The sequence below is a fragment of the Petromyzon marinus genome, chromosome 5, assembly GCF_048934315.1.
Source record: "Petromyzon marinus isolate PM22_M1 ecotype Great Lakes invasive population chromosome 5, UKy_Petmar_22M1.pri1.0, whole genome shotgun sequence".
In the NCBI taxonomy this organism is placed as follows: Eukaryota; Metazoa; Chordata; class Hyperoartia; order Petromyzontiformes; family Petromyzontidae; genus Petromyzon; species Petromyzon marinus.
The window spans coordinates 14186301-14210945 of NC_133671.1; the positions used below are offsets into that span (position 1 = coordinate 14186301).

General features: G+C 49.8%; 1 protein-coding gene across 1 annotated transcript in view; it reads right to left on the minus strand.

Annotated features, from left to right (window-relative positions):
• Positions 1 to 1659: 1659 nt before the first annotated feature.
• LOC116939096 (LIM/homeobox protein Lhx1) overlaps positions 1660 to 24645 on the minus strand; it is a 59498-nt gene continuing 36512 nt past the window's right edge. The window contains exons 3-5 of the mRNA XM_032947049.2: positions 17298 to 17599; positions 15664 to 15829; positions 1660 to 7156 (exon numbers count right to left, since the gene is read on the minus strand). Of these exons, the coding sequence (XP_032802940.1) occupies positions 6756 to 7156; positions 15664 to 15829; positions 17298 to 17599 (869 nt within the window). The 3' untranslated portion in view covers positions 1660 to 6755. The remainder of the gene's footprint in view (positions 7157 to 15663; positions 15830 to 17297; positions 17600 to 24645) is intronic.

The window sequence follows — 24645 nt, forward strand, 5'->3', positions numbered from 1 at the left end:
TTTTCCCTCCACATTAATAAACGTGCGTTTAGAGTATTTGGCTGCAATATATTTCTACGTGATAAGCCACTTCGTTGAGCTATCATTGTGGTCAGGTAGCTCCTGAAAAATAGCTCAGTGGGCCTAACCGGTAAAATAAAAAATAGTTTTAGTTTAGTAAGATTTCAGGAGAATGTGTGCGCATATCTCTTAAAGGAAGGCTCTAGTGATGATGAAGAGACACTTCCCACATTCTACTGCTCAGACTGCGGTGAGGCGCGTTCCAAAAATGATCACCCATTACCCAACTCCATCCATACTTTCCTGTACATATGACATATGACTGCATATTTTTCAAAATTATTATTATTAAAATCAGGAACAGCTATGATCATCCCACCGCTGCATGAAGACCTCCCCAAGGCGTCGCCATCTCTCGTCGCGATCTGATTTCACCGCTCCATTTCCACGTCGGCCACCTTCCTCCATCTCGGCGTTCCTTTACCCTTGGCTGCCACTCCGTTGTAGCTCTCGACCACCGGGCATCATGCCTTCTAGCGACGCGTCCTGCCCACTTGCATGTGTAAGTGTATGTTGAACTTCTCTCGCACGGTACATAGCCAACCGTGCTAATTGGCGTACACCGGACGGTCAAGTAACCGGGCATTATTTGTAATGACCCCTTTTATCCACTTATTTTTACGTTCACTGAAGCGGCTGGAAGGCCACTACGCCGCCGATAAGACTAGAGCGTACTTCGTGTTTACATGGGCGTAAGGAACGTAATATAGGGCGCCAAGGTGGCTGGGAGATGTTAACTACCTCGCCTGGTATACAGGAGGTCATGGGTTCGATCCCGACCCTAATGCCCGTTGTATATTTGTAGTTTGTGTCTTTCTCCCCGTGGTCGCGTGGATTTTTCTCAGGGTCCTCCGGTTTTCCCCTTCACGTTTATAATCAACATCATGCGCTCAGAGTATTTGGCTGCAATAAACTTCACACGCGATAAGCCACTTCGCCGAGCGATACTTTGTGGCCAGGTCGTTTCTGAAAAAAAAGAGCAGTTATAGCTCAGTGGGCCTTCACCTGGTAAAATAATAGTTGAGCTGATGCATTGCTATGGTGTAAGTAATGATGTTCAGGGTGCTTCCAAATGTCATTTACACTTTTGAGAATTTGCAACAACGCCACCAGAAATGTGCTGCTGCCTCCGGGCTCTGGAGACCACCTGGAGATGATTCCAGGCCACGTGTTGACAACGATGGCGAACAAGTGGAGACTCTTTGACTCTTCGAAGCTATTAAACATGCATTTGTTGTCATGTTCCCATTAAAAAAAACAATAGTCCCATGTAAGTGGTAACATTTTTTTTTAAAGCGCCCTGTTTTTTCATAGAGGAAGTACCCGTAGCAGAACGATGTCCCTGCATCCACTCCCGACATCACGACCTCCACACGCCCATTCGATCAACCCCCCCCTCCCCCACCACCACAGCCCCCCAAAACATCCATACCAACGCGCCCCCTCTCTCCTCCCCACCTCAATCGGATCCTCGGCGGGGGGATATATTTTCCGGAGCTCGGCACTGGACAGCTTCGGCTGAAATTAAAGCTCTGCGTCTATCCACCACCATCATCATCATCGTTACCGTCAGAACAATCAGCCACGAGCGAACACGCCTTGATCAAGTAACTTTTATTACGTCAAAGGAAAACGGCGAAATTGCTCCATTGTTTATTTGTGTGGATGTTGGTCGGCACGTCCGAACATCCCCTTGTTTGTTCAGCTTACGGGATAGCCGCACCACGTGGCTGAGAGATCTAATTTTTATGTTGCCGCTCGCCTCCCGCGGATCAACTCGCTTCTCTCGGTGTTGCAACCGCTCAGGGACAGCCTCAAGTGGCATCAGTACCACGTCGGCGAACGATACACGAATAGAAACGCCGGGAACGTACGCGCCAGACGCATGGATTTCACGCAAAAGCGTGATCCACGGTATTTATTCAAATGTGTATTTCCTGCTGCAGGGGCACGCGGCGTCAAACGGAGGTCCCACCCTCACCCACCCCCACCGAAGCGATCGGTCGTGCAATGAGTCGCTCATAATCGCGCACATTAAAGTCATCACCTGCAACCGCGCCGTCCGCGCGTGAGACAGTCGTTTTGAAATTTAACAGCGTGTTCGCGGTTACGCGAAATGCGTACGTGGTGAAATGCGGCACAACAAAGCGCTTAGCAGATCTAATTAACGTGTGGAGTCCGTCTCTCTACCGCGAGCAAACTGTGACCCAACTGCACCCCAAACTGGTTGCAGACGTCCACGTACAAGCGATTCAGGTACGCGGACGTGCAACCAAGTCGCGCGACCGTTCGTTCAGGTGTGGTGGGTCCGCCTTGATATGTTGACACAGAGATCCCCTGAACAGACTGTTGGGGGCAAGTGTTCTTAGCGAGCACCTATGAAGGCCGGCTCGGCACACGAGGGGGTGGGGTGGCCGGCAACCACGCCCGGCCGCCTTTATCTCCCTCGTGCCGATGTTGACACACCGCACCAGACACTCATTGTTGAGTTGACCTAGGGGTAGTCAGATAATCGTCACTGGGTGTTGGTGCTCGTGAGCGGGACTCAAACTCGGGTCGCCGGGTTCGTAGCGCAGCGCGCCTACCACTGCACCACATGTTGACACAATGACAAAGATCCCCCCTTATAACCTTGACAGCTTGCTGAGGCAAGTGATGTTAGCGAGCATCTATGACCCACACACACACGCGCGTGGTGATTAGTGCAACGTGCACTAATCATTGCCGGGCCACTTGAATAGTGTCTGGTGGCGTATAATGGTTATCAATGGGCCTCTGGTGCATGGAATGAGATGAGGAGCCCGTGCCCAATGGTACCCTCTCTTCAGAATCAGAGCGCCAGGGTCTCTCCCGTCCGCGGATCCTGGTGTAGTTACACCTCCTGAACCCTGGATAGCAACGCGCAATGACAGTGCCAACTGTTTAGCCATGACAAGCCACATCGAGTCTCAAGACTCTTTGTCCAAGAGTGTCCTGCATTGAGATGTTGGGTCAGCGAGGCTTTCCTGGGTAAATAATTGGCACAGCCGTCAGGCAGCACATCAGTAAATACGTTTGGGTATTTTAAGTGGTATATATATGTCCACCAAAATAATAACTGCCGATTATTTACACAGTACAACGTCAATGAGTCCCAATGGTATTTTTCAGGAGGGTTCTGCATTGTGATGTTTGGCCATTACCAAGCATTGCCATCCCTTGGTCATCTCAGCTGGACGTGCCTACGACACCTGGCAAGCCGCGATGATCGGCCATTAAATCATTAAGCCAGGCTCGTGCCTGACACCGGTGCATTCATTGTGATTTGGTCGTAAGCCAAGTAAAGCGTGATTCTTTAAATCATTCATTAAAATATCGGCCGCAAGTATCTGCACTACACTGTAAAACAACTTTTCAGGCTATTTGACCGACAATTTCAGGTAGAGTATACTCCCTCAAACACTTTAGTCAATTCAAGGACAACTAAAATATCAGCGAATGATCCTGAATTTCCAGGCCTGAAAAAACGTGGGATAATAACCTGATACTTTTAAGTTTTTTTCAGGTCAGGAACTTTACCACCCACCTCAGTGATGCTGATTCCCCTGGGGTTGTAGTTTGTCCTCGAATCAACTGAAGTGTGTGGGTGTGGGTGTACACCACTGCGGTGGGCAAACTTCCTGACCTTCTGAGCCGCTAACCAACATCTCCATATGGCCGTGACCCACAGGACACGCACAGTGGTCATTCGGCTGGATCGCTCGGGCTGGTTGCCCGGAGTTATGAATGTTTTAAAATGTGCGGGAGTGCCTTGGGAATATTCATGTCTGGCTCTGCTGCCAGATTTAAGTGTGCCAGACCGCTCACGTTTCCACAGATTGTTTTTCTCCAGTTTCAAATAAAGTGAAATTGAAAAGTATTTTTTTTAGCCGTGTCTGCCAAACCGCACTTGGACTTCTCAGGGAGCCTCGTGCGGTTTGCCACACCTGATGTAGATGGTATTTGCATAAACTTGGACAAAGCCGTCGACATCTGTGCACTGCGTATTTTTGGTTTTGTAAAAATCTTGCAATTTATTGCTGATGGTGGAAGGGCATCCACTAGAGGGAGCTTTAGCGAGCCCTTCTAGAGGTCCGTTGGCCTACTCTTCCACACCGGGCAGATGTCTTGGAAGAGATGGGAGGAACCCACACTTGAATTTGCATTCAGGTGAAATTAAGTTCATATTTCATAGCAGCAGAGGCAACTCAACACTGATATTGTTGTCACGAACACCACTTGAATGATCTCCCTTCCTTACAATTTATTACAAGGAGGTATTTTGCAGACATTTGGCATTGTGAGGTTTCGACCAAGATACTCTAATAATAAAAACTGAACCATCAACGGATGTCAAATTCTCATTAAAGTTTCCAAATACACAATTCTAGCACATTCAGAAGGTGACTTGAAATAAACATCACATTTTTTTGTCAATACACGATCCAAGTCTTATCACCCGTACTAAATTGCATTATACACACAAAATCCAGTTTGTCCAGCAAAAATAAAATAGCAATAATAAATACTTAAACATACCAAAGTGTCAATGAGAATATTTTAACTCGTCTTTGCAGAATGTCCAGTTAGCTGCCTGCTATAAATAACGCCCCTTAAATAAAAAATAAGTAAACAACGGATAGTCAAATGTAAAGACATTTAACTTAAATTACACTCGCCCCTATATCTGTGTAATGTGCAGTGATGAACACGGGTTGTGTGTTTGTACATGTGTTACGAGTACGTGTGCGAGTACAGTTTCTTTTTAGACATACATGAACCTGTGCAACTGCAAGCCAGCAAATTTCATTTGGAGCATCATCACATGCAAATTGACGAAAGTAAAACCATTGCCCGTCAACTGCTCGAGTCTGTAATTGTCATCTTCTGCATCTGTCCAGACTTGCAATATCTTCAACACCAACACGCAACGATCACGCTTGAAGTTATTTTTTTTCATCGCGCAAAACTACTCTCAAAAGTACGCTACCGTGATTAAGTTAAAAGCTGAGGTTTTCTTTTTTTTACTTTAAAGCACGCATTGTGATATTTTATAAATCAGGGCAACTGGCAACTTAACACGACCTCCGCTTGCAAAAAAAAAATTGTGCACAATGGAAATTGAACCTCTTCCGACAAACTCGAACCGGGGCTCATCTCTCGAATTAGCGCGTCACTTGTTGAGATGGGGGTGGGGGGGGGGGAGGAGATGATAACACGACACCCATCCCTGTCCAGCCGCGGTGTCGCGATTGAAAAATAAAACGACCCCGTTAATCCGCTCCCGTTTGTGGCACTTTACATAATCCGTGACGCGGCATGCTCCGAATTTCATTTCACAGTCTGCCACTTCGCACGTGAGAGGGGGGACTAGGGCAGATTTCGAGAATTGTTTTCCAAAAACCACTCTGCTTCCCAAAACACTGCGTCATCATAGCTAAAATATTTGGCAATGTACAAATAGTCTGTTGGGACGCGTTTGCCTCTGTACATTTGGTCACTCGTCGCACATACTCTATCTAATACATTATTAGATGGTTTTGATTCTCACTTTATTACTTATTTATTCATTCATTTTTAAATTCAGATTTAAAGGAGACCCTATTTGGTATTATGTACACTCTTCCCGACGACGTGCCTTCTGAATGTAATTACGTCTGGCCACACAGTGACAAAAAAACGATCCACGGGAAGGACCCCGGCAGTCCCTCCAGCGAACGGCAGGAGGTGTCGCTTGACAACTTTAGCCATCCGATGTAGAAGCCCCGAAACAGCTTCTGACGCGGCCACGGTACGCCCCATCAGTCAGCATACCCACATGGCGATACCGGCTGTCCACTTGCATAAGCATCGCGTCGCGAGCAGCCGGTCGCTCTCTCAGCAATTTCCTTTGGTCAAAGTCGATATATCATCTCCGAAGTTTTCATTGCAGTACAGGACTCCGCTCTGCTGTCTTGGGAGGGCGTTGCCTTCTTGTTTTGTCGTGGCTGTCCGTTTATATTTGTGCTCTTTGCGTAGCCGTGTGTCTCATGATCTCGCCATAGTCGCACGCGTTGTTGTGTGTGTCTGTGCGTGCGTCCGCGTGTGATCACAAAGTTACCTTCACCCGTACAACCTTAACAAACCGCTCAGGTATGTGGCGTAAAAGGTTAAACACGCTGCGTTATATTAACCCGGCGGCCCCAGTTTGATTACAGGCCAAGGCTGACATCATAAGTGGCGAGTGATGGACATCTGAACCGGTCGTGGGCCTCCCATTGGATCACCGGTCTTAAATTATGTAAATACTACGGTGTGTAAACATCAGCACTGGGGAGACAAAGGCGGCCCGGCGTGGTGCTGGCAACATCACCGCCCACCTCGTGTGCCCACGGTGACCTTAACAGGTGCAGCACTGGCTCCAACAATCTGTTTGAGGCAATACAAGGGGGAATCTTTGTCCCTTCGGCGATCGCAGAATGGTCGCACGTGCTTTGCGTGCGCGCGTGTGCGTGTGTGCGTGTGCGTGCGTGCCTACGCGTCATGATCACAAAGAAGTGCACCTATCCTGGGCACAAGCGCCGTGGGGACGTTCGCCTTCTTCCGCAACGTTGACCGCAGAACGCGTCGCGCGCCGCGACGCGCTCCCCGCGGCCAACGTCCACGTGCGGCGGCGGCGGCGGCTACCAAATCTGGCGTCACCAAACGGTCGCCTCGCCCATCTCGTGTCCCATGTGCTCGTAACCCCCTGCCCTGTGCAGCCCGAAGGGTGGCTCGGCCCCCGAGGGAAAGCCGTTCCCGGGCGGCATCCCGTGCAGGTGCGCGGGCAGGGCCGCGTTGGGGCTCGTGGGGCAGTCCCGCCCGGCGCCCGGCGGAGAGATGAGGTCCGAGTAGCGGTCGCCGTGCTGCAGCAGCGAGGGGTGGGCAGCCTCCAGGGCCCCCCCGAGGGCGGCCGCGGCCGCCGCGGCACCGACGCCCGGCGGGCCCGGTAGCAGGAATCCCATGTCGGGCGGCGTCTGAGCCTGGGAGTGCGGAGGGTAGAACTCGAAGCCTCCCACGCCGCCGCCGGGCGTCGGTCCGTAGAATTCCGGGGGGTAGTCTGGCAAGGAGAGGAGAGGGAAAGAGTGTGGGGGGCGGGGGGGGCGGTTAAAGGCTATGTAGCAGTTAGTGTAGCGGTTAACGAGGGGGGTGCGAGGTTCTGTGTGGCGATTTATTGACGGTCCCATTGAGCTGAATGTGCGCGGTGGGGTTAAAGTGTGGGTAATCCAACTTAAGAATATGCATTTACATGTACTGGATGAATCTGATGAGCTCATCAACCTCTGTTTTTTCACAGGACGTCCCGTAGTCACAGACGTCTGGCCGAACTTGGAAGTGTAGGCCAAATGGCCACGAGAGCATCTCTACTAGAGCACCTCTCATGGGGTGGACGAGAAATTTTGATCACTGAGCAACCTGGAATTTGTTGTTGTTGTTGTTTTTGTTGTTTTTAAAAGGATAAAACTAAAGGACAAAGATCCCCGTGCAGCCTACACAGATTGTTGGGGCAAGTGATGTTAGTTCGCACAGCGCTGTTAAGGCCGCCACAGTAAACGAGGGGGAGGGGGGGGGGGTTGGTTGGTGAAGCCAGCACCACGGCCAGTCACCTTTGTCTCCCAGTAATAATTTTCGCACACCGGCATCAGGTACTTGTGCTCATTTAAGGCCGAGTCGACCTAGTGGAGGCCCGGGATCGGTTCAGATACTTTTCGGCAAACGATGTTAGCCGCAGTCGGGAATCGAAATTAAGTTGGCAGGTTCATAGCGCAGTGCGCTAATCACTGCACCACCGCTCCCAAAACACACACACAGGTGTCACTGTATTTTACACGTAAGCATCTTCATATGTAAGTGCACACGTGTATAGCTCTCAAGAGGACATTGTTGTCGACGTTGTAAGCCTTGCAGATAGTCGTTCTTGGCGGAAGTCGGCTACTGAAAGCAATGAATGCACCGCCGTGGCGAGAAGTCAAATTTACATCACGATCACGAACCAACGCTACTAAGTAGTCCGGGCGTTTAACCGGTGCCCGAAATGGGAGAACTCATAAATATCTTCCTAACTTTAGGTCGGAACCCCCACACCCTCACTCCCCATGGATCTGGACCCACCAACACGAACCCCACCTCGAGGCGAGCCTGAGATCGTGGGGGAGATGGACGGCCGAATCAACAAATGCAATCACGTGTTTTTTGTTCGTCTGCTGCAGCTGCGTTCGTTAGAACAACAAAGCACACTCGCAGACATTTCGGACAATTCTATAAATATTTGGGAGATCCAAAGCGTGACTGACCAACAGTTTATGTATAGATGCACAGTGAGGGAAAAAAAGTATTTGATCCCCTGCTGATTTTGTACGTTTGCCCACTGACAAAGAAATGATCATTTGAACAGTGAGACACAGAATAACAACAAAAACATCCAGAAAAACGCATGTCAAAAATGTTATAAATTGATTTGCATTTTAATGAGGGAAATAAGTATTTGACCCCTCTGCAAAACATGACTTAGTACTTGGTGGCAAAACCCTTGTTGGCAATCACAGAGGTCAGACGTTTCTTGTAGTTGGCCACCAGGTTTGCACACATCTCAGGAGGGATTTTGTCACACTCCTCTTTGCAGATCTTCTCCAAGTCATTAAGGTTTCGAGGCTGACGTTTGGCAACTCGAACCTTCAGCTCCCTCCACAGATTTTCTATGGGATTAAGGACTGGAGACTGGCTAGGCCACTCCAGGACCTTAATGTGCTTCTTCTTGAGCCACTCCTTTGTTGCCTTGGCCGTGTGATTTGGGTCATTGTCATGCTGGAATACCCATCCACGACCCATTTTCAATGCCCTGGCTGAGGGAAGGAGGTTCTCACCCAAGATTTGACGGTACATGGCCCCGTCCATCGTCCCTTTGATGCAGTGAAGTTGTCCTGTCCCCTTAGCAGAAAAACACCCCCAAAGCATGATGTTTCCACCTCCATGTTTGACGGTGGGGATGGTGTTCTTGGGGTCATAGGCAGCATTCCTCCTCCTCCAAACACGGCGAGTTGAGTTGATGCCAAAGTGCTCCATTTTGGTCTCATCTGACCACAACACTTTCACCCAGTTGTCCTCTGAATCATTCAGATGTTCATTGGCAAACTTCAGACAGGCATGTATATGTGCTTTCTTGAGCAGGGGGACCTTGCGGGTGCTGCAGGATTTCAGTCCTTCGTGGCGTAGTGTGTTACCAATTGTTTTCTTGGTGACTATGGTCCCAGCTGCCTTGAGATCATTGACAAGATCCTCCCGTGTAGTTCTGGGCTGATTCCCCACCGTTCTCATGGTCATTGCAACTCCACGAGGTGAGATCTTGCATGCAGCCCCAGGCCGAGGGAGATTGACAGTTCTTATGTGTTTCTTCCATTTGCGAATAATCGCACCAACTGTTGTCATCTTCTCACCAAGCTGCTTGGCAATGGTCTTGTAGCCCATTCCAGCCTTGTGTAGGTCTACAATCTTTTCCCTGACATCCTTGGAGAGCTCTTTGGTCTTGGCCACGGTGGAGAGTTTGGAATCTGATTGATTGATTGCTTCTGTGGACAGGTGTCTTTTATATAGGTAACAAGCTGAGATTAGGAGCACTCCCTTTAAGAGTGTGCTCCTAATCTCAGCTCGTTACCTGTATAAAAGACACCTGGGAGCCAGAAATCTTTCTGATTGAGAGGGGGTCAAAAACTTATTTCCCTTATTAAAATGCAAATCAATTTATAACATTTTTGACATGCGTTCTTCTGGATTTTCTTGTTGTTATTCTGTCTCTCACTGTTCAAATAAACCTACCATTAAACTTATAGACTGATCATTTCTTTGTCAGTGGGAAAACGTAAAAAATCAGCAGGGGATCAAATACTTTTTTCCCTCACTGTATATACAGTATATAGTTCACGCACCTCCGATTGATACGGTTGGGTATATACGGTGTGAAAGAAGATCAACATACTTACAAACATACAGAGGCTACCCGGCCACTAACCATCGAACACAGACGGTCACTGCATCGCGTGCTTTAAGATGCGCATCTGTGGCCGTCTGGAACGCTCTTCTTTCCAATATTAGAAAGCCACTGGAGCTATGCACTTTTAAGTAATGTACATTTAAAACACATTTCTTTAAAATTGCTTTTTTGTGTTTAGTTTGTTGTCCTTCCCCCGCACCTCTGATTAGCACGGTTGGCTATGTACGATGCGAAAGAAGTTCAACACACGTCCGTACATCATATGATTGCCCAGTGCTCTCCCAAACGACGAATTCCTGAATAACGGAAACACGTGCACGGCTTTATCAATTCACTGCTGGATCAAGACTTCTGCTGGATTGTGTGATTAGCAGACTGCACTATGAACCCCAGTCAATGAGGTTCGATTTCCGGCCATGGCTAATATTAGTGGCGAATATATATACAGGGTGCTTCAAGAAAATATTAACACTTACATGGGACTATCGTTTTTAATGGAAAAAGAACGGATAATACACTGTAACATGATAACAAATGTGATGTTAATAGCTTCAAAAAGTCAGAGTCTCCACTTGTTAGCCATCATTGTCAACACGTGGCCTGGAATATTCTCCAGGTTCTCTCCAGAGCCCGGAGGCAGCAGCACATGTCTTGTGGCATTGTTGCAAATTCTCAGAAGTGTTCACATTTTTTAAGCACCCTGCACTGACCAGTGCGGTGAATTATGGCAACTAAAAAAAAACAATCCAAATTACTGACAGTCTGAGATGGCAGCCACCCAGCAGTGGATTGGCAAAGGGCTGTAAATGGGTAAATTAGTCAATTATTGTTCTCAGATTATATAGCAGTTGAGAGGTGCATTCCAACCGCTGGTTACGCGTCGTGACCCGAGCGGTCACGTGATGGACATGTTTCAAATATTTTCAGAATTGATTTCCGCTCCGCTAAACGTATCACTTCTCCCTCCCAACCAACCCCCCATACTCATTATATAAGCCCCATAATTCCCATTGGGAAAATGCGAAAGAGAGGTCACCGTGTGGTCAAGCCTACTTGGTGAAGATATTTTATTTTATTTCTCTGAACGTAAAAAAAAAGCCTGCTGCAAATCGCGGGAATTTGAAACGTGGGAAATGCAGCGAGCTGCAAGGGCGTAACTGGAATTTGGGTCCCGTCTAATGGGTCCCCCTCCTCCTCCTCTCTCCAGCATCGTCCCAAGTGTCACGCTGCGTATTAGTGGGGGGCTACTGGCACGCCGGGTCAGGTTGAGCGCGCCCCTAAGAGCTGACGGTCTGGGTCCGGTCCCCAATGACTCACGCAGAGACTTCATACACTCGCGTAGAGAGAGAGAGGCACAGACTCGCATAGACCCAGCGGTGTTGCTATTCACTTAACATCGTTAATCTTCACTCATTGGGTTTTTCGGTAAAGTCACGTATGTAGAAATACAATAAAAAATATTAAAACAAAAAATATAATTTCATTGTATTTCTACATACGTGACTTTACCGAAAAAACCAATGAGTAATTTTATGCAGTCACGAAAGCTTTAATACTTTATTATCGTTACTCTTCCTTCAAAAAGAATATCCTGAAGCAGAAGGTTAGCGCTGGATACTACCGTATTTTATTTGTAACTTTGACCCTTACCTGTGTATCGATAGTTTAACTTTAATGTGCTATTTTATTGAGGTACTGTGTGCTGTCTTGGTGTGGTCTGGGACTGTTTATGCTATTGTTTTTCTGCCTTGCCCAAGCTTGAAAATGTAAGTACTTCTGCAATTTGAACTTATATACTGTAATAATATTTCTTTGTTTATTTTGACTGATTTTGCTTACCTTTCCTAGACTTTGCACTATCGTTTTTTGTATTATTCATTGTTGTAACTTTCTCACCCACCCCCTATTGGACATCCGTGAAAAAAGAGCTTCATAGCTCATCAGGATGAATAAAAATTCTGATCCACACACACACGCAAAGGAATTGATATTCCTGATTGTATCCGAACTCCCAAAAAAGCCCGGAGTGAGAAACGCACTCGGCGAAGATTGACACTCAACGTAGCGCCACTGTTCTACCAAAACCTTGTCAAATCGAGTAAGATTTGCAACGGACGATAATGTTTAATGAGCCACCGCAGCTGTACACGCCGCTCTCATTTTAATTGGATTTTGCCACTTTACTAATCAGTTTGACAAGGTTTCGGTCTGACTTCCAGTCCGACTTTAAAATAGCCTTATCAGCGGGGCGACGTGTAAACACGAGACGACAAGGAGCGCCTACTCCCCGTGCTTTGATGCAGCAGGGGTTCTGGGTGGGGTGGGGTGGGGGTCGCAAGTACACAACACACGTAAAACAATTTACACAGGAAATACACGACACAATTTCGTGCCGTGGGATCTCTATCCCTGGCGACAGCACGGGAGCACGTGGCTTACGGCCGAGCAGGATTAACGGCGTGCCGACTAATGTGCCGCGGTGGCGAGATGTTAACTCCTTCGCCTGGTATGCAGGAGGGCACGGGTTTGATCCCGACCCTGACACCTGTTGCATATTTGGAGTTTGCATGTCTCTCTCTCTCTCTCCCTGTGGTCACGTGGATTGATCCCGACCCTGACACCTGTTGCATATTTGGAGTTTGCATGTCTCTCTCTCTCCCTGTGGTCACGTGGATTTTTCTCCGGGTCCTCCGGTTTTGCCCCTCCACATTTAGAAGCACGCTTTTAGAGTCTTTGGCTGCTATAAATTTCCACCTGATAAGCCATTTTGTTGAGCTGTCATTTTGTGGCCAGGTCGATTCCTGAAAGAGAGCTGCATAGCTCGTTCTAAAATAAAAAATAGTTTAGTTGAAATTGTGCGTCGACCAAATCACCCACAATTTGACAAACCTCGGAAGCCAAGTGTGGTTTCGGGTTCCCTGGGATACACACGGGATGGCCCAAAAATTAGGACACATTTAATTTGTTTTAACACTGGCAATAATACAATTTGAATGTCTATCATTTAAGTTAATATCTTAATTATTATCTTTAGTAACGTCTAGTTTTCTTTTCCCTCTGCAGATGACATAACACAATTTTCAAGGAAAAATTACTCAAAATGAACGAGTTTAATTAGTTTTTTTATATGTAAGCTGAAGAGGGCAGCTCTAATCTTTAAAAAACAGTCCTACTAAATTAATTTAAAAAGAGAATTCAAGGTGTGCATTATTGGTAATGGCAGTCAATTTGAACATTTGTTGCAATAAATTAAATATTCCTATGCGATTTGTTAAAATAAATAAAATAATCCAATGTGTCCTGACTTCTGGGCCACCCTGTATCGCGCTGGGATGGGCTAAGTGCCACCGTGCACGATAGACAGGAGAGTTGAGTGTCACCGTGTGTGATAGACAGGAGGTTTGAGTATCACCATGCACGATAGACAGGAGGGTTCAGTGCCACCGTGTGGTAAAATATCCCTGACGGCTCACAAAAGCGTCTGAGAGGCTTTCATCCAGCAGTGGATTCACAATACGGGCCGCACTTGCAGCTAATGCGTCATCGACACGCGGGTTCTGTCCACTTGCACATAGCCAACCGTGCTAATCAGACTGTGCAGGGGAAGGACAACAAGCTAAACATAAAGGGGCAGTTCTAAAGAAATTAATTTGCCAATCTAGATGATTTAAAAGTGCATAGATCCAGTGGCTTCCTAATATCAGAAGAAAGAGCGTTCCAGACGGCCGCAGAAGCGCATCTGAAAGCTCGCGACGCAGTGGCCGCCTGCGTGCCGAGGTCAGGTCGACGCCGGGTGTCGAATTAAGTTGCCCTCCTTCGGCAAGTGGAAATTGCTTTGCGTGTCGGCTCAACCGTAGGACCTCTATCGCACGCCCTTGTCGTTTCGAATCAACTTGTGTCACGCAACGTTTTCAAGTCGACACGTTAAGGCCATCCCTTGCCTCTCGGGGGAGGAAGGCGAAGGGGGGGGGGGGTGGAATTTAATTCGGTACCTTCAATCTACATAACCTGTGCACATGGCGGTTATGTTTTAATGCTGATGTGGGTTTAAGGTAGCGCAGTGGGGAGCGCATGACTCAGTCAACTTGCTCAGCCTCTAACACCCGCTCTATTCCGCAAGTCTTCTGCCAGTGAGCTTCCGACATATCACGTGGTCACAAAGTGCACCTGGCCTGGCACAAATGCTGTGGTAGCAGAAATGCTGTGCTGGCGTCACCGCCACTTAGTGGCACTTGTAGTTGTTGATGGTGGTAGTAATGGGTGGGTCTAGTAGCAGGGTTGGTGGTAGTGACCCATGGTGAAGGTAGTTGCGGTGGTAGTAGCGATGGTGGTGGTAGTGGCAGTGGCAGTAGGAGCGGTGTAGGCGGTGGGGGTTTGTGACGATCGTGGTTTTGTTGTGGTGGCCAATTTCCAGTCCGTTGCTGTGGGCTACGTTACTGGAACATGGTGGGCTAATTTGGCGAGTGTTGCTACCGGCTCCTTGCCGTCATCATCGGCACAGACGGCGCGCACAGCGTTAATTATGCACAGAATGAAAAACCACGAGGCTGGAACGTGACAGTCGGATCGGCGCACAGCCACCACCACCACCACGCAGGGGAAGGTGTGGTAGAGCAATTAAATGAAAGAGGCTAAAAGTGCAGCCCTGCAATCACCTACTCATGCCACTGCTGGCGGAAGGGGGCCTCCATGCACTATACTGCTGGGTGGACAGAGGCGGTGGCGGATTCAAGATGAGTTCCCAATGTCTCAACCTGACGTGCCGGGAGGTTGAATCGGCGACCTCGAGATTGCAGGTTCATTGGAGCATGACAGGACCCGAATAAAAGTGTAGGGCTATGGATTAATTTAACCAGGTGAGATTTAATGTTCCATCAGAACAAAGTCCTGCATGCCATGTGAAGTCCAATGAAACTATTTTTTATTTATTTTATCAGATAAAACTAACTGAGCTATATAGACAGCTATTTTTCATAAACGACCTGGCCACGATTCATAGCTCAATGCAGTGACCTATCGGGTGGACATTCATAGCAGCCAAATACACTCTAAACACATTTTTACAAATGTGGAGGGAAAAACCGGAGGACCCGGAGAAAAATCCACATGACCACGGGGAGAACATGCAAACTCCAAATATACAGGCATCGTCAGGGTTGGGATCGAACCAACGACCTCTTGCATACCAGGCGAGGGAGTTAACAACTCGTCACCACTACTATCAAATTGAAGTCAAAAGTTGTTGTGCGGTGTACTGGTCTTAACTGGATACATGTGGGTGGACCGGTGGCATAGTTGTTCACGCATTGCACTGAGTTCAATTGTGTCACTACAGTTTTCTGCGGCGAGTACAATGTCTTTAAAAAGAGCTGCGATACGCCTCTCTAAACACAACTAATGCCGAGCCGCTTGCCGCGTTCCGAGATTCAGCTGTGAATGGGACCCAACATGCAACTCGCAGACGTCTCGTAAACAGGAAAGCGTGAAATATATTTCGATTGCTCCATCGCTGGCGAAGGACACGGGGGGACCGCCGCCGCCGCCCCACGATGGGGGGCGGGAAGGGGGGGTTAACTCACCGGGGTAATACGCGAAGGGAGCCCCTGCCTCCCCCTCCTCCAGGCGGCCCGCAAGCGGCCTCGCCCTCCGCGCCCCCCCTCGGAATAGAGCGTGCCCCCGCCGGCCCCCCAGGGCGCTCAGCTGCTTCATGCGCCGCTCCTTGGAGCGCCGGTTCTGGAACCAAACCTGGGGAGGTGGATCGCGCGCGGGCACGTGCACCGGGGACGGGCGTCAGGGCCAGGAGCAGCGGTGGAGGGAGGGCAGGCGGTAGGGGGATGACATGGGAGGGAGGAGGTGCCGTCGTGGAAAAAAATGCTGACCGCTTCGCCAGGTAAGGCCCACCGAGCTGTACAGCTATTTTTCAGAAGCGACCTGGCCACAAATGGGTGCCCGATGAAGTGGCTCATCATGTATACATTTAAGGCAGCCGAATACACTCCGAGCGAATGTTCTTAAATGTGGAGGGAAACTCTGCAGGACCCGGAGAAAAATCCACGCGACCATGGGGAGAGCGTGCAAACTCCAAATGTACAGCAGCGGGCGTCTGGATCGGGAGCGAACCTACGACCTCGTGTATACCAGGCGAGGTAGTTAACATCTCGCCACGGCTACGTATTATGTATAGCCCTTTGCATCCAATGCTTGGTGAAGGCTTTCCCATGCCGCGTCGATCACGGGGGTTCTTGAACATACTTCACCGCGCTGACCAGTGTGCGTTTATTAAGGGGAAGAGGCCCAGGGCTAGTTCAGGTGTCGTTCGCCACACCTCATGCCAGCAGTAGCTAGGAATCAAATTCAAGACCGTTCCTTCTTTTTTAGTACGGTCCGGCGATTGGACGTTTAACCAATTTGATGAATGAGTATTGGTATATAGGTAGGAAAGAGACACCTGGATAGAATAAAAACCCCCACTCGTACGAATGGATATACATTCAAATTTCCGCGCAGATGGATTCAATAATCCATTGTTTTACTGTCAGCTTCTGTGGCCACCTCGCAGTCCAAGCTTGGTACTCCACCCATTGTGGGGCAAAAGTGACAAGTTGATAATTTATTCAAGGCTCATGGCCATGACTCACAGGATTGTGGCCTAGAAGACTTCTTATTTATTTAACTATTTCTAACCCTAGTCTCTATGAGATCCCTCCTTGTGATTGCGACACAGAGTTAAGAGCAAGATCTATATAACCAGGAAAGCCTCGCCAAGCCTGCATTGGCATGTTTAACAAATTACACTTTAAGGGGTAGTGTTTTTACGTGTGGGATGAAACTGGGGGTATCCGGAATAGGAAACAACGAAAATAATTGTACAGGCAAGTTCAGAACCCACTGGCTGTCCTGCCATCTCCTGGCAAACCTGGCATCCCGCGCGATTCTCAATCCCTCGCCTCCGAAGCGCTGGATTACAGATCACAGGCGTCCGAACACCCACGGCGCGTGGCGCTCTCTCTCTCTCCGTCCACGCAGTCAGCCCTCGGTAGCCAAGCACGCCGGGCCAACAACCCCGGCACTGACCGGCGTGGTCAAGTACGGCCAGACAACCCCCATGTCCGGCACAGCGGAGCGGGAGCCGGCGGGGGGGTGGGGGGGCAATGCCCTCACCCAGCAGCCAATCGACAAGAGGAGGCGGGGAGCTGCGACGCGCGGTCACCACCTGTATGACGCGCATGTTGAGCCCCGTCTCCTGGGCCAGCTGCTCGCGCACGTGCCTGCTGGGCTTCGGCGTGGCCGCGAAGGCGGCGCGCAGTGTCTCCAGCTGCTTGGCCTTGATGGTGGTGCGGGGCCCCCGGCGCTTGCCGCCGGCGCCGCCCGCCGCCTCCTCGGCCTCGCCCTCCTTGTCCGAGCCGCCGGGCCCCGCCGCGTCCTTGGACAGCTCGCCGTCCTCGCCGCCGTCGGGGCTCCGCGCGGCGCCCTCCGGGGAGGTCGGGCTCCCGTCGCTGCGTGCCGTCGCGGCCACTGCGGGGAAAGTTGGGGTGGGGGTTGGGTGGGGGGGCTTGGTTAGATATCGGTGCCAGGTCGGCACAGAGTGGTTGGTGGATAAATAATCGATCATCATCATCAACAGCAGCAGCAGCAGCAGCCACGATCAATGAAAGCTTCATCATGAAGGTTTTTTTGGACTTGGATTGCGTAAATATAAATGTGCCGTTCACCCACCACCACCCGACACAGCCAATTAGTGAGGTTTGTCACGTAAACAAAACGTGCCAGTTAGTTACTACTTTAGCACACCGGCGTCGTGGAGAGTAAACCCACAAAATGTACAATTTGAGTTTGACATTTCGCTGGCAATTACAACCAGTTTCATCAGGCGATTTGCCAGAAATTGCCAATGTAGAGCCTATTTGCACCTGTACCTAACCTTTTCATTTAAAATTTACCCCCGTTTTTGTTTCGTTTACGACCGTTAAATACACCGATAATTGCGTGCAATATTCCTGAAGGAGCCTGCTGTACTCGTTATCTGCAACGTTGATGCGTTTGTCTTGGTTTTATTGCTGCTGCTGCTGCTTGCAGTGCTCACACAGCACAACGGATCTCCCGTTTAAAACAGCCAGGCCACTGGCTACACGGGATTATCACCATCATCCATGTCACAAATAAAGTGAACTCAAGCCGCTGGGTGTATTGCATCCCCCGCAACCGTTGCCATCTCTCACAGTCCCGCGACGTAACAATCCACCTGGCGCCTCTCTCTTTGCACGCGAGGCTAAATCCATTGCTCCATCGTCGTCGCACGAAAAACATGGGTGCCGTTTCACAGGGCGTTCTGGTAATGTGTGCGCCAAAGCCGAGAAGAATGAACTGGCAAGCTCTCTCTGTCGTGGCGTTGCGTTTGTGGAACATGCAGCCCTCTAACCCAGGGGTCCCCAACCCTCGGGGCCGCGGACCGGTACCGGGCCGCACAGCACGGTACCGGTCCGTGGCCTGTTAGGAACCGGGCCGCACAGCAGCAGGAGGTGAGAGCGGTGAGTCCGCACGTGGAACCCGCCCCCATTATTTTATTATTTATCACTTCCGTCCGCGCCTCTTTCCCGCACTGCGCCACTTGTCTCAGTCACAGTGTTGGTATGAAGCCCACAAGCTCTAACCCCTAGTAGCCACAATGAGTAAAAAAACAAACGTCGCTGGAGAGCTTCTTTGAAAAGGGGGAAAGACCCAATGATGAACCCCCCCCCCCCGGTCCGTGAAAAAAAATTGTCTTCCACGAAACCGGTCCCTGGTGCCAAAAAGGTTGGGGACCGCTACGTCTAACCGACGTGTTCATAATATTACATGAATAATAACAGCCATTTTCGATCCACTGCTGGATGAAGGCCTACCGACGCTGTAGCCGTTTGCATGGGTTGTTTGACCGTAGTTCGCCAAGCTGGTCGGCGAAGTTTGGTGAGCAAGGAGGGGGGAGCTGGTGCACAGGACCGCTTCAGGTATCACTTGCCACCGATGTTGGCCATGACCAGGAATCGTGCTTTGTCGTTGTCAGCTTCGTAGCACAGTGTGCTAACAGCTGCGTCATACTCCACATCTCTCGTGTGCTTTGACGTGTGCATTGTCACCGTATGAAGTGCGTCTCGAACACAATTACTGTTTGCTGAATCCCACCCAAATGATTTCTCACGTGTTATGTGCAGTTGGCACGCTCGTAATGTATGTATGTTGAACTTCTTTCGCACCGTACGTAGCCAACCGTGCTAATCAGGGGTGCGGGGCAGAGGCAACAAACTAAACACAAAAAAGCAGTTCTATAGGAATCCATACTCTTTGGTTCTTTCGGTAAAGTCACGTAGATAGAAAATTAATAGATCACGACGTTTCGATCGCAACACAAAGCGACCGTCTTCAGGCGAGAGAGCAGGTGAGAGAGTAGTTTTCTCTCTCTCACCTGAAGACGGTCGCTTGTGTTGTGCTCGAAACGTCGTGATCTGGTAATTTTCTACCTACGCGACTTTACCCAAAGGAGTACGGATTCCTGCAGTCACGAAAGCTTCAAATCTATTGAAATCAGTTTTTCAATGTAGATATTAAAATGCGCGTTCTTGAGCGGTGGAGTGTTGGGCGACACCTCCCTGGCCAACTTCGCTGTGGGCAGCGGGGCGTCGCGTGGACGCACGGCGGCAACAGGGCCGCTTGCATCTTGACAACAAAAACAAAAAAACACCGAGTCGAGTAACACGGAGCCGACTTGCGCAACGGAGAAAGCGAGCGTAGAAAAAGAACGGGATTTGTTTTTTTTGCCGCAAACTCGCGCTTGTACACGTCGTATCGATTGACGACAACGATAAAGGCCTTTTTTTTTTGCCTCCCCGTGCCCGTGTAGAAGCGGCGTGTGCGGCCTGCAATCACCGCTCCTGGTTTTTTTGCGGGTATTGACGCGAAGCCGGTGGAGGTGGGAGGGGGGACGACGACGACGACGACGACTCGTGGAGCCCCAACGCAGTTAAATTGCCGCTTGCGACCGTGCAAAACCCGTCGATGTGTGCCCGCGTGCAGCCACGCGTTTCATTCAATCGTGATCAGGGGCGCAACGATGGGGTGGGGTATGTGTGTGGCGGAGTCATGTGACGCACTGGGGGGCCCAGTCGGCCCACATAGTGGGGGGGGGGTGGGGCCTCCCGAATCAACAGATAAACAAGTAAACAAATGTTAAGATAAATTATACAAAAAAATACCTGCGGTCTACCATGGACCAAGGCCGATTAAACGCATCTGGCTATCATATCAAGAGAACATAACGTTGCGCTATCCAACCCCTTTGAGTAAAATCTTATACCGATGGGTCAGCATGGAAGTAAGACGCATGGTAACTTAATTGTGAGTATTTTACCTTTAAACATTTGTATGTATCAATACGGTCCCTGTTAGACTGTCTTCCTCTAAGCCCAATACGCGGTGCAACTAAAATAACACAGTTATAGACGACATTATTGTCTACGGGTTACACACATCCGGAACTATTTCGGTAAAAAAAATAGTCGGGAGAAAGGAGGGGTCCACAGTCGTATCTTGAAATAGGCAGTTGGGGCCCTGTTCATAAAAATTCGCAGTTTTGTAATGCACCAGGCGCACAGTATTCGCTCATCCCTGGAATAGAGAGAGAGAGAAAGGACTTGGGGCACGAGGAGGAAACCGCAGAGAAGTGGGAAAGGCAGCAAGATTGCCGAGCCAGGACCAAATCCCCTACCACGCTCTGCGGTCCTCTACATGTGAAGCTGTTATCAGCCTATTTATGAGCGTTCACATGCACGAGGAACCGTGGCACCCGGAGAAAGTCAACGAGTGTGCGGGCGGGCGGGCGGGGGCAACACTCTATCCCATACCGATGGAACGGGTGGAGTCCACGTTTGCCGGATCGCCTTTTCCCGGCGAGCTTCGGGGGGGGTTTGACGCCCACGGGAAGGAGTTTTCGCGACGTCTGCGTGATCCGCCGACCCTCGCCACCACAGCGCCGGATTAGAGACGCGCACAGCCACCATCGCGGCGACTGTCGTAAAGATCTGGCAACACTTCTGCGCCCACGCTAAACGGGTTGACAGCAGTAGATAATAATGCCATCGTTACCATCTGCCGTGCTCTTGTCGACCGCTGGATGAATGCATCCCCCACGTCGTCGCCACAACCTCGAACGGACACGCGATTCCACGCCGCACGCGCCGATCTCTTCCGCAGCGACCATCCTCTACGCTGAGCCGTCTCCTCTGGAAGATGTTCCGTCACGTGGTCTCGCCCGTCGAACGTCATCCCCTTCCAGCCACGGCGTGTCTTGCACAACACAACGTTCACTTTTCTTCCAGCAGGCACGGTGACGTCTCTGACTTTGGGGGCGTTTGTTCTCTCAATTGATGTGTTCCGCGTTCTGTTTCCCCGGCGCAATTCCAAGCACGAGCTTCATTTCTTTACTGGGCGTTCGTGACGATGTTTATTTGCCTGCGTCCAACGTGTCCGGGCAAGAGGCGCATGCATTTTTTTATCAACAGGGGCACCGTGTGCTTATGGACAAATCGGTGGTGCTTTTCGAGAGCATCATCTGCCTGCAGGTTGGCAATTAATTGAAATGGAGTTTTTTTTTGGGGTTCAAATTATGCCGGCTAATTAAATGCCACGACAAGGATTGATTGCTGGGCGCTAACCACCCGATGCATTTCAAATGCGACAACTTTTGATTTCAAACACAGCTACCGTGCTCGCTCTCGTCGCAAGGAGTCGTAAAAATCTAGACTTAACCTCCCTTGCAATATTTTCTGAACACCGTTTAACCCCCCTTCAACCCCCCCCCCCCCCGACAAGGGTGATTGGTGATGATGGTGGTGCAGTAGGTAAGGAAATATTCTTCATAATAAAGGTTTTTTTTGTTAGATCGCAGAAGTATAAATGCGTCGTAACCCTCCACCACCCGACACAGCCAATTAGTAAGGGATTTGTGACCTAAACAAAACGCCAGTTAGTTACAACTTCAGCCCACCGGTGTGTTGGACAGCAAATCCACAACATTTACAGTTTGAGTACGACGTTTCGCTGGTAATTACATCCAGCATCATCGGGCGATTTGCCAGAATAGTGAAGCCATCCACCTGCTTCTGCGCTTAAATCGAGCAGCAGGATGACGTCATCACTTAACCCAATCAGGTGCAAAGTTGTGATTATGTGTGTCTGTTCAAAAGATTTAGCGTACTTCCCGACATGCAACAAACTTGAAATTTGCCATGTGGGTACTTTCCAGACTGTACACCATGCAAGTGAGCTGTGACGTCAAATCTGTCATGTGACCCGCGCATGTGGAAGCGTAACGCAGTGTGCCCGCTGATCACGGGTAAAGTGCCATACAAATGTGTTGCAGGTCTAAGGCGTTCTTCGCGCAGCATTGCTTTATTATTTTAGTCATTTACTGTCGTACGCACCCTGAAAGTTGTGTGGTGTGTCTGCAGCAAGCGCGTGTATGTGTACCTATGGAGGCACGTGTGTGTGTGTGTGGGGGGGGAGCGGTAGTGTAGTGGTTAGCGTGCTGTCTGTGTGTTTGTGTCTGTGTGTGTGTCTGCGTGTGTGTGTCTGTGTGTGTATCTGTCTAATGGAACATCTTCGCCGGTTAGAAACATTTAGGCTGGCCTGCCTACGATCCATCCTGGGTTTAACCAGACTGGATTGTGTGAGGAGCTCACAAATCCTTGAAAGATCTGGGCAAGGTCCCATCGGTGAGCTCCTCCGGCGGGCAAGGCTGCGATGGCTGGGTCATGTAGCCCGCATGCCCAGCCACCGCATGCCGAAACAGCTTTTGTTCGGCCGGATCGAGGGGGCTAAGCTGGCGCGGCACGGGCTAGAGAAGAGATGGAGTGATGTGGTACAGGAGGACGTGGAGCTGAGTGGACTTGCCGATGACTGGTACCAGCGGTGTCAAGATCGGCTTCTGAGGAGGAGGCTCGTGAAGGATGCTACTGGGCAGTTGGAGGTAGTCGCCCTCCAACAACAACGGAGGGCGGAGGAGCGACGCTCAGAACAACGAGCGGAGCGCCGGGTGGCTAAAGCACAGCAGGTTGGCACAGTAGGGGGCACAGGTGGTGCATCAGCCAGTGATCTCAATCAGTCGACCCGTGGCACCTGGGTCTGCCCCGTGACCTCCTGCCAGCGGGCGTTCGACACTTCACGTGGCCTCAGGGTGCATATAGCTTGGCACAAGCGTCGTGGTGACGTCACCGCCACTTAGTGGCGAATGGCGGTTGTTGTTGTTGTCTTTGTGTCTGTGTGTGTGTGGGGGAAGCGGTAGTGTAGTGGTTAGCGCGCTGCGCTACCAACCCAGCGACCCGAGTTCGATTCCCGCTCACGGCCACCACCGGTGACGATTATTTGAACCGGTCCTGGGCCTCCCCTAGGTCGACTCAGCCTCAAACGAGCAACTGGTGTGGTGTGTGTGAACATCGCCACTGGGGAGACAAAGGCGGCCGGGCGTCGTGAATCCAAGTCCCGGGTAGTAAAGCTAGTTGTGTTATATATTAGCAATCAGCGAAATTAGTATGTGTTTCATCTGTAAGGAATTGTAATTGCAAGACGCCATTAAATTTTCATTTAAAGCTTTCGTGACTGCAATAATTCATATATATTTTATTATTGTATTGTTTCCCTTCAACGTGACTTTCCCAAAAGAGCTAAGAATAAGACGCCATTGCTTAACGAAATATGCCCATAAACTGATCGCTCCGGAGTGGAGCCGGCTTGAGGCCTGATGATAATAATAACAATGATCATTGCCGTAATCGCAAAACCCATTGCCGTGTTGTTTTTCTTCTTCACAGAGACACGGCACCACTGCGAGCGCCTCTGCTCGTCAAATGAACTTCCCGCACGTGCTTACACGGTAACCTATAATAAACATGAGGAGGTTCCTATGAGACACTGGCACAATAGCGAACCGTAATTAAATTGCATTACGCGAATAAAGCGCCTGTCTACTACAAGGTTACTACCACTCAAGGCGCTGTACGCCACAATAAAACCAAACAAATGCACCGTTTCCCCACGGAAAGGAAGAAACGAGGAAGAGACGGAGGAGCATGGACGGGAGAGACGACAGCAAAAGGAAAGTCAATTGCGGCGCTAGGTGCCGAGGAGGCTGTTGTTGTTGTTGTGCCACGAACGCGCCTCGTCTGCGAATTGTGAACGCTGGGCAAAGGGGCCGTCCATAAATGACGTCACGCGATTTGGGACGCGTTACACATCGTCACAAATGTCTGCCCCCCCCCCCCCCCAGGTGCGTGACGTCATTTATGGACGGCCCCAAAGTTGTTCACACGCCGCCTGGGAGCAATTCAAAGAGAGTACACATACAGAGTACACACAGAGTACACACATACAGAGTACACACATACAGAGTACACGTACAGAGTACACACGTACAGAGTACACACGTACAGAGTACACACATACAGAGTACACACGTACAGAGTACACACATACAGAGTACACGTACAGAGTACACACGTACAGAGTACACACGTACAGAGTACACACATACA